Source organism: Chlamydomonas reinhardtii, chromosome 16 (assembly GCF_000002595.2).
Source record: "Chlamydomonas reinhardtii strain CC-503 cw92 mt+ chromosome 16, whole genome shotgun sequence".
Lineage (NCBI taxonomy): Eukaryota > Viridiplantae > Chlorophyta > Chlorophyceae > Chlamydomonadales > Chlamydomonadaceae > Chlamydomonas > Chlamydomonas reinhardtii.
Window position 1 is genome coordinate 644,684 of NC_057019.1, and position 18,702 is coordinate 663,385.

The 18,702-nt window shown below is 62.0% G+C and overlaps 3 protein-coding genes across 3 annotated transcripts; 2 read left to right on the forward strand and 1 right to left on the reverse strand.

The window, feature by feature from the left end:
* Positions 1-91: 91 nt before the first annotated feature.
* On the reverse strand, positions 92-1,365 carry CHLRE_16g691850v5 (uncharacterized protein). Its single transcript, XM_001699242.2, has 2 exons — positions 1,028-1,365; positions 92-603 (listed from the first exon to the last, which is right to left on the reverse strand). Exons 1-2 carry the CDS (start codon positions 1,250-1,252, stop codon positions 511-513), a joined length of 318 nt encoding a protein of 105 aa, XP_001699294.1. The 5' UTR covers positions 1,253-1,365; the 3' UTR covers positions 92-510.
* A 105-nt stretch (positions 1,366-1,470) lies between these two features.
* On the forward strand, positions 1,471-11,356 carry CHLRE_16g691800v5 (uncharacterized protein). The gene is made up of 19 exons (XM_043071724.1): positions 1,471-1,629; positions 2,124-2,189; positions 2,764-2,856; positions 3,258-3,334; positions 3,630-3,732; positions 3,965-4,099; positions 4,269-4,303; positions 4,621-4,775; positions 5,101-5,164; positions 5,592-5,705; positions 5,931-6,075; positions 6,556-6,603; positions 7,064-7,183; positions 7,510-7,660; positions 7,992-8,161; positions 8,563-8,631; positions 9,115-9,186; positions 9,773-9,925; positions 10,293-11,356. The coding sequence occupies exons 1-19, from the start codon at positions 1,567-1,569 to the stop codon at positions 10,365-10,367; spliced, it is 1,908 nt and encodes a 635-aa protein (XP_042915346.1). The 5' UTR covers positions 1,471-1,566; the 3' UTR covers positions 10,368-11,356.
* A 159-nt stretch (positions 11,357-11,515) lies between these two features.
* On the forward strand, positions 11,516-18,348 carry CHLRE_16g691750v5 (uncharacterized protein). Its single transcript, XM_043071719.1, has 17 exons — positions 11,516-12,158; positions 12,279-12,336; positions 12,518-12,589; positions 12,786-12,880; positions 13,158-13,218; positions 13,527-13,611; positions 13,867-13,929; positions 14,165-14,251; positions 14,440-14,489; positions 14,689-14,752; positions 14,974-15,125; positions 15,302-15,344; positions 15,524-15,602; positions 15,817-15,965; positions 16,493-16,587; positions 16,946-17,053; positions 17,399-18,348. The coding sequence occupies exons 2-17, from the start codon at positions 12,304-12,306 to the stop codon at positions 17,528-17,530; spliced, it is 1,368 nt and encodes a 455-aa protein (XP_042915347.1). The 5' UTR covers positions 11,516-12,158; positions 12,279-12,303; the 3' UTR covers positions 17,531-18,348.
* Positions 18,349-18,702: the final 354 nt, after the last annotated feature.

Genomic DNA, 18,702 nt, shown 5'->3' on the forward strand with positions numbered 1-18,702 from the left:
CCAGCCTGAGCCACAGCCACTTGAGCCACAGCCACTGGTAGCCCTCGACAGCAGCCCCAGGAGGTGCGTTTGCCACGCGCGAGTGCATTTGCCAACGTGTACTTTACAGTATGGAAGTCAAGATCCATAATAGTTTTGTCTCTGCCTAACCTGATGAACTGGATTGCCACGAGGCCTCTCAGCTGGCCGCAACTGCTGCGCCCGCCCAGCCTGTAAAAACAACTACCTCGGGGGCCGCTGGCTACCCACGAATGAACACTGCATCTGCGGTCACATCCCTTCCCCCACACGCCGTCACCCACACTCAAACCAGTTCAGGTTACCACCAGCATACATGCACAGCACAAAAGGTCAGTTAAGCCAAGTTTCCCCCGACGAGCGCCTGATGCCAGCAGGCCAGCCAAGCTGCTTGCCACTAGGGCGCGTTGCGCACGGCATCACGATTCCGAGTTGGGCCGCCAGCCGCGCCCCGCCTCTCCCGGCTCGCCAAGCGAATGAGAGCGCTCCAGTTTACTCGGGCTTTGCGTCCTCAGGGCCCAGGATGCTACCGGGGATGCGGTTCGTGAAGGGGTTCAGGTAGACCGGCGGGGCGTTCATACGTTGCTGCGCGGGAGGGAAGGGCAGGGGCACGGCCGACGAGGGTTCAAGGGCGCCGCTGCGGCCTGAGAGCGATAATACCCGCACTGAGCAAATGCCACTTGCCACGCCACGCCCACGCTTTGTATGCGCGGCGTCGGTGCGCGCGGCAATCAAATTGCTGTTCCCCTTGTACCGGACGGCTACTTTGCCCCTAGCCTCGCTGAGGACTCCAATATATTATGTTCACATAAAACCATGCGCAGCTCCGTTTGGCCTGCGAATTCGCCCCAGGGACTGCCCCTCCATCCTGGCTCCGCGGCTTTGCCCCGGCAAAGCCAACACATAGCATGGTGCCTTTCCTCAGGAACATATGGCCTCAGCACAGCGGTCAAGCGCTAGTCAGCTTGTCTGCTCCGCTCCACGGTCCCGGAAAGCACCATCAACTCACCGCGACCTCGCCAATCTTTGCCTGCTCCTCCAGAAACTCCTTAGACAGAGATTCCGGGCGGTAAGTCTGGAGGAAGGTGTTGTTCATGTACCAGAGGCACCCAGCGGCAGCGATGCCGGCAGCGACACGGGGGACAACATAGCCCAGCGGAACCTCAAAAATGCGGCCCACGCGGGGGGCAGTGGGGTGCTCAGCAGCCCAGCGCTCAATCTGCGCCCTGGCCATTTTGTGTCGCGACTAAATTTCGGGACTGAAAGTCTGAGAGAGTCAAGCGTCTGCTCGCTGCTACTGCACTGCTATAGCTAAGCCGTCTATGCAAGAAAGTGGCGAGTCCGTGTTGAAACGAGGCATGCGACAGGCCCGAATTGCACTGGAATTGGTCGCTCCCGTGTCGCTCAGAAAGGCCTTCGCACTGCCCTGCTAACACTGCACTAGGTATAATACTTGACGCTGTGTTACGCAACTCGTCTCGCTTCAGCTGTAGTCTTCTGCTTGCTGCACCTGTAACTAGCCCTATACCTGCACGCTTTGTGAGAAGGATGCAGCTGCTAAACCGTCAGGCGGGTCGCCAGACAGCGCGCAATGCAGCGGCGAGCAAGCGGGTGAGCCATGCTTGCGCTTGTGTCGCTGAGGCCGGGCGTGACGGGTGGCCGCGGGAGCCAGAGCTATCTAGTCGCTTTCCCATGGGCATAGAGCACGCGGTTTGCTCAGCACACCACGGCGTTCGGAATGTGGTAGACCTCGGGCCTCGTCGAGCCTGAGCTCGTGCAAGGCCCGCGATTCCAAGGGTTGGAGAGAAACAAAGACATGCAACTCTGCCAGAGCCAGGTTCTCAGGCGGGCCTGCAACCGCAAGCGCAGTGGTGCGCGTGAAGCTGCGTGGGGAGGGTCGCGGACTCGAGTGGTCAACAGGCGCCACGTCAGGAGTTGCACGTAGCCCACCCGGGTTGCAACCCCGCCAACCCCGGCCCGCGCCGCGAGGCTGTGGCCATCATTACGCCTTCCCTCTTCACCGCACACGTCCCTCGTTGCCCTGCACGCCAGCGCGCCTGGACGTGCCTCTCGCTCATGCCCAGTCGCTTCCCCTCTGTCCGCAGGCCGCTCGCGCCCCCGCCCGCGCGAGCCGGAGCGCCGCTGTGCATGTCCGCGCCGTGGCTGCGCCGGTGAGTTAATGGCAGTTGTATCTCTACCGTCGGATTGGGGCACTGCGTGCGCTGGAGCAAGGGCAGAGCGGGCCTCTGGCCTCTGGCCTCATGGGGCAGGCAGTAGCACAGGGAGTAACGGCTGCAGCGGCAGGGGGGCTGCGGCGGCGGCGGCGGCTCCGCCGTCGCTGTGGGGCGGGGGCGTGCGGATGAGTCGCGTCGTGCCGGTCTGAGCCGCGCCACATCAGGCCGGCTGGGTCGGGTGGGCAGGGTGTGCGGCGTTGCGTCCGGTGCAATGCCCGCATTAGCAGCAGCGCGGAGTTGACGAGTTGGGGCGACCAGGGCCACATCGTGTTCGAGGCAGGGGGCGACAGCGGGGCGCCAATGTCGGCCGGGCGTGTGCCCGCCCTTTGGCAGACGGGGGGCGGATGTATCCGGCATGTTGCCGAGCATGCAGCAGCCACAAGCGGCGTGCCAACGAGGAGGCCGGCCGGCGCAACAGCCCCCACTGCCTCTGTACCGCCTGCGCCTCGACTGCTGCTGCCCCCCTCCACTCCGCACCACATGGCCAAACCCCTCCGTCCTGGCGCCGCAGGTAGCGCCGACCACCACCACCACCGGCGACGACATGCCGTACCGCATGAGCGATGTGGTCATGTGGAGTGAGAGCAAGCGCATCCAGACTCAGGTGCGGCGGGGCTAGGTCGGAGATGGTGCCGTGCTGGGTGCCGTGGGCCATGGGGGCTAACAGGGTCAAATCCAAGCGTGCGCTGTGCTGCACTGCGGGCTGGGGCTGGGGCTGGGGCCGCGGGCTGGGCCCCTGGGCTCTGTGCTGACCCTCCCAACCTCCTGCAATTCCACCTCCACCACCTCCACCTCCACCACCTCCATCACCTCACCTCCACCTCCTCCGCCTCCTCCATCTCCTCCATCTCCTCCATGTCCACCTTCACCCCCACCTCCACCCCCACCACCTCCACCACCTCCACCTCCACCACCTCCATCACCTCACCTCCACCTCCTCCATCTCCTCCATCTCCACCTTCACCCCCACCTCCACCCCCACCACCTCCACCTCCACTTCCACAGGTGCTGCCTGTTGCCGAGGACACCATCACCATCCGCTCCCTGGACTGGGACCGCGACCGCTTCGACATTGAGTTCGGGTGAGGGGGGAGGAGGGCGCTCGCCTTTGCCAAGAAGAAACTAGAGCGGGGGAGGTAGCCATTCATGCAAACGGTATGTATCAAAGATGGAAGCGGAGGGGGGGACGTCCAGGCATAGCCAGCTGGCGACGGGGACATGCAGGGCGCCGAGGAGGGCCGCAGCGCAGCGCAGGAGGGGGAGGGGGGCGCAGGACCGGGTTGGCTGTGTGGGCCAATGCTTACTCGCGGTCAGAGTTGACGTGCTTGAGGCATCGGCTAATTCTTTCTTGCAAACTGTGTGTGTGCGGACGCACAGCCTGGAGAACGGCACCACCTACAACGCCTACCTCATCTACGGCGCTGACAAGACGGCCCTGGTGGACGCCTCCCACGAGAAATTCCACAACCTGTTCTTGGAGGTGGGGGCGGGCGTGCGCGCGTGTTTGTGTGTGTGTGTGTGCGTGCGTGCGCGCGTGCGTGTGTGTGTGTGTGTGTGCATGTGTGTGTGTTTTTGATGAACAGTTTAGTGTTAGGTTTGTCGTCCCTTCCCTCTCGTTTCATGTGGGCCTGAGGTTGGCTAGACCCCTCTGCCTACTCACCACGCTCGCGCCAGCCCAACAACCGCCTCCCGTCCGCTCGCGTCCATCGCAGGCGCTGCAGAAGGAGCTCCAGGCCGCGGGCCGCAGCCTGGACTACGTGTTCGTATCGCACACGGAGCCGGACCACTCCGGACTCATCCCCGCAGTGCTGGACCTGTACCCGGAGGCCACCGTGTGCGGCAGCAAGGTACAGCTGGGAGGGAGGAGAAAAGAGGAAGGGAGGGAGGGGGGAGGCGGCTTGTTATTGTGTTACGTGTTGTTTGCACGTCGGTACCGCCCATGCAGCAGCAAGACAGCCTGTTAAGCGTCCTCGTCCCTCCCTAACCGCTGCGGCCCGTTCCTCCTCCGGCGCGCAGGTGTGCATCAGCTTCCTGCAGAACCTGACCCACCGGTGAGCCAGACCAGACCAGACCAAACCAGATCCGAACGGACGTGACCAGACCTGGGGGAGAGTGATGGCAGTGGATTTGATTATGGACAGGGGCCGGCGGGTCTACCTTGTTTGTCCCTTGTGTGCCTGCTGCTTTCCACACCTCTCCACCTCCCCATCTCCCCGCCTCCAACCCGTCCCCTCCCCCACCTGCTATACAACTGTACCTGGCTACGCCTTCACTTCAAAAATGATCATGAATGTAACCCCGCCTCCCTCCCCCGCTTCCCTCGCCTCCCGTCTCCCCCGCTTCCCTCGCCTCCCTGCCTCCCCCCCAGCCCCTTCAAGAGCCAGGCCGTCAAGGGCGGCGACAAGGTGGACCTGGGCGGCGGCCACGTGGTGGAGTTTGTGATGGCGCCCAACCTGCACTGGCCCGACACCATGTTCAGCTTCGACCACGCCACCGGCGTCATGTTCACCTGCGACGCATTCGGTGAGGAGGGGTGGTGGTGGTGGAAAGGGGGTGGGAAGGAGGGGAGGGAGAGGGAGGGGAGAGAGAGGGAGGGCGCTGGGAAGGAGGGGAGGGGGAGGGAGGGGGCTAGGGGGATAGTAGCCGTCCAAGAGCCCCGCCCGCCTCGCCTTACCGCCGCCGCCGCCTCACCTCCTACCTTCCCCCCACCGACCGTCGGCTCCTGCTGCACCCGCAACTACCCCGCCCCACCTGTGACCCCTACCACCACCACCACCACCACCACCACCACCACCACCACCACCACCACCACCCCTCCTCACCGAATCGCCGCTGCTGCACTCTGCAGGCATGCACTACTGCAGCGAGCAGCCCTTTGACGCCGACGTCAAGGTGCTCATGCCGCACTACCGGTGAGAGGGGGGAGGGGGGCCGAGGTGTAAGTGCCTGCCCAAAGTAAACCGAACCCGATGTTATAGAGCGAGGAGGAGAGCGTGGCCTATGCTTACAACGGAGGGGGCGTTGTAAGTGCCAGTCCATACTAAACCGAACTAGGCTACACTAGCGGAGCACAGGCAGAGGCGTTAATTGCAAGCGATGATACTTATGGGGGCGGGGGAGGGAGGCAGGCGGGCACGGGAGGGGCAGCTGCTGCTACGGTACCGCCACACACGGCATCATCATCCTTTGGTTTGGTTTGGGCCCCTGTGCACACACACACACACGCGCAATGTTTTCCTTGTGCTCTTTAACACACACACACACACACGTGCTGCGCTCTTTCTTCCGATCCTGCTCTCGAACAGCCGGCCCCCCCCCTCCTCCATACACGCCCCGCAGCTTCTACTACGACTGCCTCATGAAGCCCAACGCCAAGTCGGTGACCACGGCGCTGCGCAAGGTGAAGGACCTGCCCTACACCATGATCGCCAACGGACACGGACCCATCCTGCGGTGAGGCGGGTGGGAGGGTGGCAGGGCGGGGAGGGAGGGAAGGGAGGACGGGACACGGGAGGGAAGTAGCCTCCTGCGCTTTGGTCACCGCCCTCCCTGTGTAAACAATGACACCCCACCCCTCCCCTGTCCAGGCAATCAGCTAGTTCACCGCTCATAACCCTACCCAACGTAACCCAACCCTCCCTCCTCAACCTCCCATCTCCCACCTCCCTCCACTGACAGCTACAACGTGTCGGAGCTGGTTGGCGACTACGGCCGCTGGTCCGCCGCGCTGACCAAGGGCGCCACCTCCGTGGCGGTGCTGTACGCCTCCGACTACGGCTTCAGCGACCGCCTCAGCCAGACGCTGGCCAAGGGCATCACCAAGGCGCGTGGGGGGAGGGGGAGGGGAGGCGGGAGGGGAGGGGGTTACATTCATGATTAGTTAAGGAAGGGGGAGGGGGGGGACGGGGGAGGGGGAGGGGGAGGGGGAGGGGGAGGGGAGAGGGGGTGGCGGTCTTGGGTGGGCTGGGGCGGTGCGGGCGGAGGCGCATGTGGGGTTTCGGGCGGGGTGGCCGGCAGGTGCACCCGATATACCTGGTCAGGAGGTGGGCGGAGGTGCCTGGCCGACCTCGCACTGCCTAACCCCTCGCGGCCCCTCGCGCCTGGAGACTGGAGCGGCTTCTTGCCATGACGTCGCGTGCGCGCGCACACACACACACACACACACACACACACACACACACACACACACAAGCACACATGTGCCTGGCCTGTCCCTCACAACCTCAAGCCGGAATGCCCTCTTCACACCCTCATTCGCCCACGCACCCATACCGTACACACACACACCCACACACGCACGCAGGCGGGTGTGGCCACCGAGATGTTGGACCTGCTGAGCGCCGACCCCCAGGTGCGTGATCGTGGCCGTGTGTGTGTGTGTGTGTGGGCGTGTGCGTGTGTGTATGGGTGCGTGCGTGGGCGTGTGTGTGTGGGCGTGTGTGTGTATGGGCTGGGCACATGTGGGTGTGAGGGTAGTCCAAATCCCAAAGCAAGATCCCGAACCAGCCCACAGAGCGCGGAGGGGGTTTGGTCTTAACCTTGGTTTTGCACGCCCTTGAGCCTTGTTCTTACTGACGGCGTTTGGTTAGTGTAATCCAAACGGGGAGGCAGGGGTTCGGGGTGGGATGTAGCCCGCGCGGAGGTGGATGCATGGGTGGGCAGGTCCCATGTGTGGAAGCAAGCGCATGAACGCACGCGCCCCCACACCTACCGATGCATCCACCCACCATGTCGCATCTGCCGAACCCGCCCGGCACCCGCCCTGTACCCACCCACCCACCTCCACCCACCCACCTCCAACCCCTGCGCAGGAGATTGTGGCGGCCGTGGGTCGCAGCAGCGGCATTGTGCTGATGAGCCCGCCGCGCGACAACGCCGACGCGCGCACCTCGCTGGCGGCCGTGTCATCCGCCATCAAGGCCAAGACCAAGGTGCGCCGCGTGCGTGCGTGCGCGTGGTCGGGCAGGGCTTGCGGGTAGGGCTGGCGGACAGGGCTGGCGGACAGGGCTGGGTTTGCTTTATTAAAGCAGCCCGATCGTGCCTTTACGCAACCTGCTACCCAACTGAACGTGCACATACACATAAACAAATGCACCGTGTCGACCTCTTCTTGTTTTGCTTTCCTGGTACACAAGCCACACTTGCGCCCTTTGCACATACACACACACACCCCTTAACACACCTGCACACCCTACACACCTACACACACCGTTCTCACACCTTCCCTACTTCACACCCTACACGCACGCACACGCAGGTGGTGATCGCGGAGAGCTACGGCGGGCGCGACGAGCCGGTGGACGTGCTGGCGGCTCAGCTGCAGGATGTGGGCGCGGAGCTGCTGGCGCCGCCGCTGCGGCTCAAGGACCTGCCCGCGCAGGCCACCTACCAGCTGTTCGAGGAGGAGGGTGAGGGCGGGCCGGGGGATGGAGGAGGAGGGGAGAGGGGAACGGGGGGGGGGGTGGAAGTGCCAGCCCAAGCTGAGGTAAATGAAACTGCGAGCTGGCGAAGCACGGGGGGCTGGGGGAGAGGGGAGGGGCTGGCGGCTGGGAGGGGATGACGGAGAGTCAGGGGGTATTAGCCGTCCATGCGGAGAATGGGCCAGGGAAAGGGTCGGGATGTCTCGTCACCCTTTGTATGCAACTGCTCCTGGCTGCGCCTTCACTTCTTAACTCATCATGAATGTAACCCCCTCCCTCCCGCCCTCCCGCCCTCCCGCCCTCCTCCCCCCAATAAAAGGCACGGACCTGGCCCAGGCGCTGACGGCCAAGGAGTCCATTGCGCGCAAGAAGGCCGCCATGTCGGGCGAGGTGGCCAAGGCGCTGGCCCGCCTCAGCAGCGGGCTGTACGTGGTCACGGCGCAGCACAACAACGCCCGCTCCGCCATGATCGCCAGCTGGGTGTCGCAGGTGGGCGTGTGTGTGTGTGTATGTGTGTGTGTGTGTGTGTGTGTGTGTGTGCGTTTCTGTGTGTGTTTCTGTGTGTGTGTGTGGTGCATGTGGGGGCCTACTTTCTTGATTAGCTAAGGTCGTCTATGCCCGAGCCTAACGAACGAGTCCCATTACCATTACGAAGTCAAAGGGGGATCGCGGGATGGGCATGGGAACGAGGGATGGAGACGCCTGGGCGGGTGTGAGGAGAAGTGGGCGGGGCGCTTAACTACCAATAGCCCGGTCCCGGTCGCGGGCACATAGCTGCTTATGTACCTGGCTGCAGCGTGTTCACTGCCGCAACGGCTACGCCTTCACTTTTTAAATACAAATGAGTGTAATCCCCCCTCACACACACACACATACACACGCGCGCGCAGGCCTCCTTCGAGCCGCTGGGTCTGACCATTGCGGTGGCCAAGGACCGCGCCATCGAGTCCTTGATGCAGGTGCGTGCTGTGTGCGTGTGCGCGTGTGTGTATGTGTGTGTGTGCGTGTGCGTGTGTTGTTGTTGTGTGGCATGTGGGGGGACGCCACGTCCTCTCCCGGTCCCTGTTCACGCATGCTCGCGCCCCTGCTCCCGCTTTCTGGTGATGATGGGACTACCTTGTTGGGCTCGGGCATGCATTCCCCACTTCCTGTTGCCGCATCCTCGTCCTGACAACGGCTCCTGCTGCTTCCTCCTCTCCGCCCCTCCTGCCGCTCCCCCCCCCCCCACTTCACTTCGTGAACTTAATGCATGTAACCCACCCCCCCGTCCTCTGCATAAACGGCTAACCCCGCCCCTACGCCTTCACGTACCCCCCATCTCCTCATCTCGTCCTCCTCATCCCCCCCACATCTCCTGCCCCTCATCTTACCCTCGTCTCCTCCTCATTTCCTCCTCATTTCCTCCCCTCACCTCCTCCTCCCCTCATCTCCCTCCGCTGCAGGTGGGCGACTCGTTCGTGCTCAACTGCCTGGGTGAGGACAACTACGCCCCAGTCATGAAGCACTTCCTGCAGGTGAGGGCGCGCGCGTGTGGGGGGGAGCGTGGGGAGCGTGGGGTTGCAAGGGTAGGATTGGGAACAGGTTTCAAGCTGGGAAATCCGGGGTGTGGGGCAGAGAAGGCATGTGGGGGTACGTGTGTGGCAATAGGAGGTGCACTGGACACTGACACGAGATACCGTAGTTGCAGAGGCATACCAGGGACAAGGGCTGACACGCCCTGGTGTGCGGATCTGACTGGGTGGTTGAGGCCCTGCGACATCCACAACCCCGCCTCTGCTCCGCCTCCTGACCGTACAGCCCACACCTCTTGCCACCACCTTGCCCCTCTCCTTCCCTCCAGACATCCTTGCAACCCCCCTTCTCCCCCCCGACGTCGGCACTTCACTTCATATTTGATACACACCATCCCATGGATGGCTACCCCCCCAAAGATGGTCTACCGTCTACCACTTCCTTAACTAGTCATGAATGTAACCCCCCCCCCCCTGCAGTCTTCAGTGCATCCTGTACCGCTTTTCCAAACATCCTTGCAACCCCCTGCTGTCTACTTCGCTACACTTCTCTGTACCAATCCTTGCAACCCCCCTCTTCCGCCCGCAGCGCTTCGCGCCCGGCGCGGACCGCTTCGAGGGCGTGGACTGGAGCCCCGCGCCCACCACCAACTGCCCGGTGCTGTCGGATGCCATCGCCTACATGGAGTGCCGCGTGGCGTCGCGCCTGGAGACGCCCGACCACTGGGTCACCTACTGCGAGGTGGGGCGGGGGCGCGATGCGTGTGTGTGTGTGTGTGTGTGTGTGTGTGTGTGTGTGTGTGTGTGTGTGTGTGTGTGTGTGTGTGTGTGTGTGTGTGTGTGCATGCGGCATGCTTTGGGTATGGGGCGTCGGCGTGGGCGTCGCCGGACTGCGTGCCCGGCGTACCTGCGTTGACACCTTGCCGGTTTGACTGCGCTTCGTGCGCTGGGGACAGTCCGGGGGATGGGGTTGCGGGATGGGGTGGGGACATCAGTTCCCTGCACATTAGCCACTTATAAGAGGGTCAGGCGGGGCATGGCTGCATGTCAGGCTGCCTGCTACACCCCACCCCGCTTCTCAGCGCCGCACCGCACCGTGCTCCTCACAGGTGATCAACGGCAGCGTGACCAACACCGGCGCCCGCACCGCCGTCCACCGCCGCAAGGTCGCCAACTACTACTAAAGCACAGCCGTCCACCGCCACTTCCTGACAGTCGTCAACGACCTCAAATCAGCTGAGTTGGTGGGGCATGAGCGTGTGCTTTGAGGCACAGCCGCGGCTTGGTGCTGCCGCGTGGTTTTGGGTTCCCGGAAAAGCGCGGGGACTGTGCGTGTGTGGGCTGCTTTTATGAGCGGGCAGCAGCAGCACAACCCGCGGCATCTTTGGGAAGGGCAGGCTCTGGCAGATACGCAATGCGCCGAGCTGCCCAAATATTTTGTTTTGCATGCGAGGGAGTGGACAGGCAAATATGAGTGGTTGAGGTATGCGGTGACGCCCCGCCAGACGGGGCGCCCGCCCCGGGAGCATGCGATGGCGATTTTGCTACAAGCTTTGCTTGGATGCTTTTTGCCCGAGGGTACGTGGCGTGGAGAGGCGACCTGCATGGAGTCGGCGCACCTCGAATGTTGGACCAGCAAGGGGCCCGAGCTGAAGCATCGCCATCAGTACCGATGTGAGAGGTGTGAGTTTATTGCGGGCAACGATGCAGGCAGGTTGGAAGATTGCAGCAGCCGTATGCGACGATCAGTTTCTGTGTGTGTATTTGTCGACTACCGGTACACTGGATAGCGATGCAAGCGCGTGAGCTCAAAAGATAACAACAGTGTACTGAGCTAAGCTGAGTGGTGTGTTTGGCGTGTGTGTGCTCGCCGTTGTTGAGATGCATTTGGTACGGTAGCGAAGTGTTTGCTAGTGAATGCGAATGCAGGACGCCGTCGACGGTAATCTCACACGAATTGTCACCATGGAATCAATACATCTCCACGGAAATAAGAATAAGCGAAGAGTGAGTAAGCAGCTTTGCCCGTTTGCCTTATTGCACCTGCTTTTGTTCGACGTGTTGCGTTTGTACCGGTCACGAGGGCGGCATGAATGGCACCGCCCTGCGTGTGTGCACAGTGCTTCATTGGCAAGCGGCGCGGACGTGAGCTGCCCTGTAAGTTGCACATCAGTTGGCCGCACACTGATACTCCTGTGCGCTTGGCCGCTTGACGCTTACACCTATCAAATGAGCATGCAGTTGCCATAACGCGGGACTGCGGGAGGGGACATACGGGGCGGGCACAAACTAGGGTTTGTGGCCGTTCGCAGTTGCCCTTGTGCCCCCCGTTACCAAAATGAACATGCGCCATGCTAGCGCGTGCACCTGGGCTTGTCTCTAGTTGCGGGGGTCGCGGGGAGCACCGATCACGGCTCAGAATTATCAGAAATTAGAGTCGTGTGCGCGGCTGCGCGCCCTCGCTCGCGTGCCAACCGCCCGCGGCAGTTGCAGGGAATAAGTCCTGCATGACACAAAGCCGTAATTGGAGACCTTTCGTAGCTGGACACAAGGTACATTATCATCCATGCCTATGACCAGAACATTAACTAACACGCGCGCCCGGCGAAGAGCGCGACCGCTGGTATTCGCAGGCTAGGGTTCTGCCTTCAACAGGTGGTCCCCACAGCCCATGAATCAGCTGATATGTTGCACGCATACATAACGAATATGTACTGCGCACTAATCTAGGCGGCGCTGAACGTTTGGAGAATGGCATGCAAAAGTGCAGCGCACCTGCAATTGCAAAGGGCGCATTAGATGGCGGTAGTTGCACTTGTGATAACGCATAGACATTCTACATCAGGTTACTTCTGCACTTTAAAAGCGAGCTAACCGCGTCCACGTGCGCGTGCCTCTGGTTAGCCCCAACCTGCTCGCGGCGCTCCTCGCTCGCTCGGGCTCACGCTATACTCAACCTCACCTTCCTAAAACCCGTAAGTTATCACTTGCTGTATTGGATCTGAGCGTGCTGCCGAAGCGCACTGGTGTTGACGCATCGCCGATGGACGTAACGCCATCCAGTTTAAAACATCTTGTCAACTGCCCCAGCGCAGGCGCCCATACTGCAAGCTCGGCACCATGCCGCCTCGCACGCCCATCCCCGTCGTCAAGGTGGGAGCGCGTGGTTGGTTGCTGTTGCCGCGCTGTGCGCTGGTGTGTCATCTGAGGCAGGACTATTACCCGGCCCTGCATCACACATGGTCGGCGATTTGCTGCTCTTGCACTCGCCTTCGCCTGGCCTTGCGCCATTTTTTACCCTCTGCTATTCTCCTTGGCAATGATCCTATGGCAGATGGACCCCAAGAAGGCTCCTTGGGAGCAGGAAAAGAAGCCTCACAACCGCTGGCACCCCGACATTCCCCCGGTAGGCCCAGAGCGCCACACGGCAGTGCCCACGTGTTTTGCATGGGTTCCATGCCCGCCCAGCCGCCCTTGCTTCACACAATCACACAGTTCAGGCGTCACATGCCGCTAAGAGCAGCTGGCCTCATGCCTGATGCCTAACGACTACTGCTCACCGGTCCCGACCTGTCGCCATCAACTCACGCACACACACGCAGGTGGCCGAGGTCAAGACCGGTGATCTGTTCCGCGTGGAGACCATCGACTGGACCGGCGGCCAGATCAAGGATGACGATAGCGCGGACGACATCAAGTGAGGTCATTGGGACAAACATGCCATGGGATCGTGGCGGTTTCATGAGTGGGTTGGCCAGAGGGTGTGTGTGTGTGTGTATGTGTGTGTGTATGTGTGTTAAAGAGCCGGGGATCAGGGTTGTGTTGCGGTGTGGTGTGTGTGTGTGTGTGTGTGGAGGCTTCCTCGACCGATTGACACAGGCGCCAAGGAACGTCAGCATCCCTCTGCGTGTGCGTGTGCGTGTGCGTGTGCGTGCGTGTTCATGTGTGTGCGTGTGCGGTGTTCAACTGCGCAGGCACGTGGACCTGAGCTGCTGCCACTACCTGTCCGGACCCATCCGCATCACCGACGAGAAGGTGATTGACCCACGCACTGACACGTGGCCATACAGTCCTGCTGGCGGCCGTCGGGCTTGCGTGCGCTTGCCGCATATGGTGTGGGCCGACGCGGTATGCTGCCTGGCGCACCCCGGGCAAGCACTGTTTTGTTCATGTCCTGATGACTGACTGCTGGCTTGAGTGCTTGACACGGCACCATCCCATACACATCCGCATCGCCCCGCGCTCCCGCGCCTCCTCCTGTTGTATGTCTCATCCCCCGCCACGCCTGCTGCCGCACGCCCACTCCTCCTCCCACCCCACCAACCCCACCACCCCATCTCTAGGGCGAGCCCGCCCGCCCCGGCGACCTGCTGGTAGTGGAGCTGTGCAACCTGGGCCCCCTGCCCGGAGACGAGTGGGGATACACGGGTGCGTGCGCGTGTGCGTGTGCGTGTGTGTTGGGGAAGTCAAGATTTATTTGGGGGTTAAGAGGTTGATGGGTGGGGTGCACTCATGAGGAGGCATGTGTAACTTAAGACAACGAGGGATGGGGATGCTGTAGACGGAGCGAGCGGGAACGTTATTGAGTAGAGTGGGCGGGCGTATGCACTGGTGACTGGTGTGCTTGGTTGTAGCCTGACCCACACGAATGGTTTGTACTGTGCACGCTGCTGGCTGCTGCAGGCACGTTTGACCGCGACAACGGCGGCGGTTTCCTGACCGACCACTTCCCCGAGGCAACCAAGGGTGAGCGCTGGGCATCGCTGTGAGTGGGTGGAGGTGACACACTGGCACACGTTGTGGATGGGCGGGGGCGCCAGGCACCCTGATTTGCTGGGAAGAGGAAGTGCCAAGCAGCGGCCAGTGACCCTTCAGGAGATTGTGAGGGCGTCATGTGCGGGGTGGGCAGTCCAAGCCGTGAGACCTCCTGCGTTGTGGCGTGAGGTGTTGCACTTTCGGTCTGCTTTGCTCTGTCGCACAGCCATCTGGTATTTCGACGGCATCTACGCCTCCTCGCGCCACATCCCCGGCGTGCGCTTCGCGGGCCTCATCCACCCCGGCCTCATCGGTGAGTGGGCCTGGTGCACTGGGTGCGGGGCCGTGGGGCCTGTGCCCAAACGTGTAGTGCCTGTTCCTCAATGCGAACACGGTTTTGCTTTGACACAGACGCACGCTGCCCCTGCGTGTCTCTTTTTGCTCTTCCCTGGGGCTCCTGGCAAACACTTGCCCTCTCGCCTTGTGCGCGCGCGCTCACAGGCACCGCGCCCAGTCACGAGCTGCTGAAGATCTGGAACGAGCGCGAGGGGGTGAGCTGCCGGGTGTCAGGGCTGTGGGGTAACCGCTGTGACTGTGTTTCGTGGCACTACCGACCTTTGTGTCTCGTGTACACACACGCACACGCACACACACTTGTGATTTATGTCTCCTGCACTCATACACAGCCACACACGCACATTTTCGCTGCTGCTCAACTATGACCGATGCACACATGCGCACACACGGCAGGCTCTGGTGGAGGCGGGCGAGAACAGCACCACCCTGGGCGGCGTGCTGCACACCCGGCCGCTGGGTGAGATTGCTGCTGATGCTGGGGGCGGCAGGCGGCAGGCGCTCTGGCGGTCGGGCGTGTGGCGTGTACACGGCCTTGGTGTTGGTGCGGTGGCTAGCTAGGTGGCCCCTTGTTAAACATCCGCCCACCGTCAACCCGACCTACTGATACCTTCCGCATGCACTGCGCACCGTCTGAGCCCCCCGCACACACACACCAATCCAACCCGTCCCAACCCCCAGCGCTGCTGCCGGAGCCCAAGGGCGCGCTGCTGGGTGACATCCCCGCCGACTCCCCGCAGTGGTCCAAGGTGGCGGGTGAGGCGGCGCGCACCATCCCCGGCCGCGAGAACGGCGGCAACTGCGACATCAAGAACCTCAGCCGCGGATGCAAGGTGGGGCTTTGGGGTATCTGTGCTGCTGATATACCGCAGTGGATCGGGACTTGAAAGGCAGGGAGCGGTTGTAGCAGATGCGGTGCAAGGGCGCACCGTCGCGTTACCCAGCTCGAATGCCGCCTGATGTCATTGTCCGCCATGCCCATGTGCGTTTGGCTTCCCCCGGGGTGCAGGTGTATTTCCCCGTCTTCGTGGAGGGTGCCAACCTGTCCATGGGTACGTGCCGGCATGCATGCGCCCTGCCATGACGCTTGGTGGGCACGTGTGATGCGCCCATGGCCCATGGCCCATGTTGAGAGTGTACATCGCCCGTACTTGCTTACCGTGCTCTAGTGCCCGACTTACTTGCCCAACATGGACCTACTTGCACCTGCTTGCATACGGTACACGTGCAGGTGACATGCACTTTAGCCAGGGAGATGGCGAGGTCTCATTCTGCGGCGCCATCGAGATGAGCGGGTTCCTCGAGATCAAGTAAGTGCGTGCCATCCATTCATATGATGCGTGCGGCGGGGCTTCTAGTTTCCTGCTTAATCTCGTGCATCAACCGTTACTCGTTGGACAACCGTGGCTGCACTTGCACGTGCACGTGCACCTGCCAAATGCCAATGCATGTGCGCATTAAATGCAAGCAATGCATTGCAATGCAGTGCATGCAGGACCGAGCAATGCAATGCAATGCATGCAGGACCGAGATCATCCGTGGCGGCATGGAGCAGTACCTCACGCCCATGGGCCCCACCAAGCTTCACGTGCACCCCATCTTTGAGATCGGGCCCCTGGAGCCGCGCTACAGCGAGTGGCTGGTGTTCGAGGGCATCAGCGTGGACGAGTCCGGTGAGTGACGGGCAGATGGGTGTTGGGTGTCGGGTGGGTGGTGGGAGCAGCTCGGTGCGTTGGTGGTGGGCAGGAGCCGGGTTGGTCGTGTGAGAGCAGTTGTGGCTGACTGGGTAATGAGTTGAGGCGGCGTGGCCGTGGCTGCGCGAGACTGGGTAACTGCGCAGAGAGGGGGATGGGGCGGCTTTGACTCCGCATGCACATGCGCCATCCTCGCTGCGTGTCCACCCTCCCCTCACCAGCCTCGTCTACATCGGTCCTCGCCACCTGCCACCACCCCGCTCGCCCATCACCATCCACCTTGCCACGCACGCCTGCTCATCCACCTCTCGTCACCCCACCTCTCCACTCCTGCTCCACTTCTGCTCCACACGCGCACCCGCACGTCGACAAACGCCCTCACCCACACATCTACACCCAAACCCACATCTACACACACACACGCTTGGCCCGGCTTCGTTTTGGGTTTTTTGTAACACACACACACACACACACACACACACACACACACACACACACGCCCGCAGGCAAGCAGCACTACCTGGACGCGACTGTGGCCTACAAGCGCGCTGTGCTCAACTGCATCGACTACCTGTCCAAGTTCGGTTACACCAAGCAACAGGTGGGCTGGGGCTGCCAGTGTGTAAGAAGCGCGCCGCGCGCGCGCGCGCGCGCGCGCGCGCGCGCGCGTGTGTGTGTGTGTGTGTGTGTGTGTGTGTGTGTGTGTGTGTGTGTGTGTGTGTGTGTGTGCGCGTGTGTGTGTGTGTATATATATGCAGGTAGATCACGTGCATGTCTGGATAGATGGTATGGATGGGCCGCCGGCACCAGGACATGTGCTGTGTGTGATGAATCCACGTGTAACGCGCATCCGCACGCGCGCTCCACGTGGCAGCGCCTTGCACCCATTGCTTGGGTTTGATTTGGGCTGGGCTGGTAACTACAGCCCCCTTTCCCTCCCCTCCTCACCTCCCCGCCAGGTGTACCTGCTGCTGTCGTGCTGCCCCTGCGAGGGCCGTATCAGCGGCATCGTGGACGTGCCCAACGCAGTGGCCACACTCGCCATCCCCATCGCCATCTTCGACCAGGTGCGCGTATGTTCCGGAACAAAGCAATCTGTGTTCAAAATCACAAGGAGCCTGTGTGTGTATGTGTTGGAAAAAGACGAAGGGAAAGGGTTGTGTGTTTGTGTGCATGCGCGCCGGTGTATGTGAGTGCCGGTGGTGCTGCCTGTGTCATGAAAGATGACGTAGCTCACGGGCGCAAGCATGGCAGAGGGCGCGCGTGAGAACTGCGACTGCTTGGGAGGCGTCGGCGCATTCACTGGCCATCGGTTGTCGGCTGTGGTCAGTTGCTTGAGGTTTCAAATTTATTCATGCTGCACTGCACTGCACTAGCTCATACGCATGTTTGCCACACGCTCTCGCGCGCAGGACATCCGGCCCAAGGCTGGCGGCCCCCCCGTAGGCCCGCGCCTCGTTACCCGTGGCGATGTGGCCAAGAGCAAGTACGACGGCAGCAAGCCGCTCACCATCAACCCCTGCATGTGCGGCGGCGGCCACTAGTAATGCATGCGTATGTGAAGATCAGGCGTGTCCGTTTGGCAAGCACGCCCTGGACACGCGAGCAAGGGAGGTTGGGGTGGTTGAGCGAGCGAGTTGCATTAGTCCTGATGATGCCTGGCACCAGGGGAGGCACCTTCCTAGCACTAACCCAGATGGCGCGCGTAGCGCGCGGCGCCGGTGGCCCGGTGCCTTGGTGGTGGGCGGCTGCAGCAGGTGCCATCAGTTGGCCGCTGTAAACCGGTGTGTTGATTGTGACGTGTAGGCAGAATGGCCGTGAACGGTAGGTCTTACCGTATAATAGTGTACGTATGCTACGGGCAGGTTGGAGGAGGGGTGGCCCCTTGCTTAATGGGAGGCACGTACACGCCTTCACGGCACGCACACTTTTCTCTCTAATGACGTGCAGGATGTTGCTTCCTTTCCTCTTCGCTTGGATCATGCAAAAAATAGATAAACCTTCATCCTGGGACAGCTCCGACTAACCCCCAACTAACTCCTGTACGGCACCCCAACCCCCCTCAGCCGTACAGGAGGTAGCGTGGCAGTCGGCAGCTGCGCGAGTGTGAGCAGGTAGTTGTACGGCGGCCCGGCTCGGAAGCTGCCTGGCTGTAGTGACGCACACGGGTTGTTGGCGGTTGTCGGCAGGCGCGCGAGTGGGAGCGGGCAGTTGAGCGCACACGCGTGTGGGAAGCTGCGTCTGAGCACGGTGGAGCACGGCGGAGGCTGGCGGTTGGCGCGTCGCGTGAGTGGGAGTGAATAGTCGTGCGCACGCCGTCTGGGAAGCTGCGTGTGTGGGCTGCGTGTAAGCTCAGAGAGACGCATGGGGTTGATACGGTTTCCATGAGCTGCCTCTGGGCGCACACGGTTTCACACGGTTGACAGTTGGGCTGCAGCGTGTGTGGGACTCGCTGGAGTGCGTGAGAGTCGCTGGAGTGCACGCGCGGGCGGGGCGCAGGGGAACTCGGCGGAAATTGGAGGGAAATTCGAGGGAAATTCGAGGGAAATTCCGCCAAAACTCGCGCGAAAATGGAGCGAAACTCCGGAGTCGCAGAAAAAGGACAACAAACAAACAATTGATGCTCTCACGCATGCGTTCACGCGCAACAAGTAACGAGTAACGAGCGCGCGCGAGCGACTTGGCCGTGCGTCGCGCGCGCGCGCTCGCGCTTGCG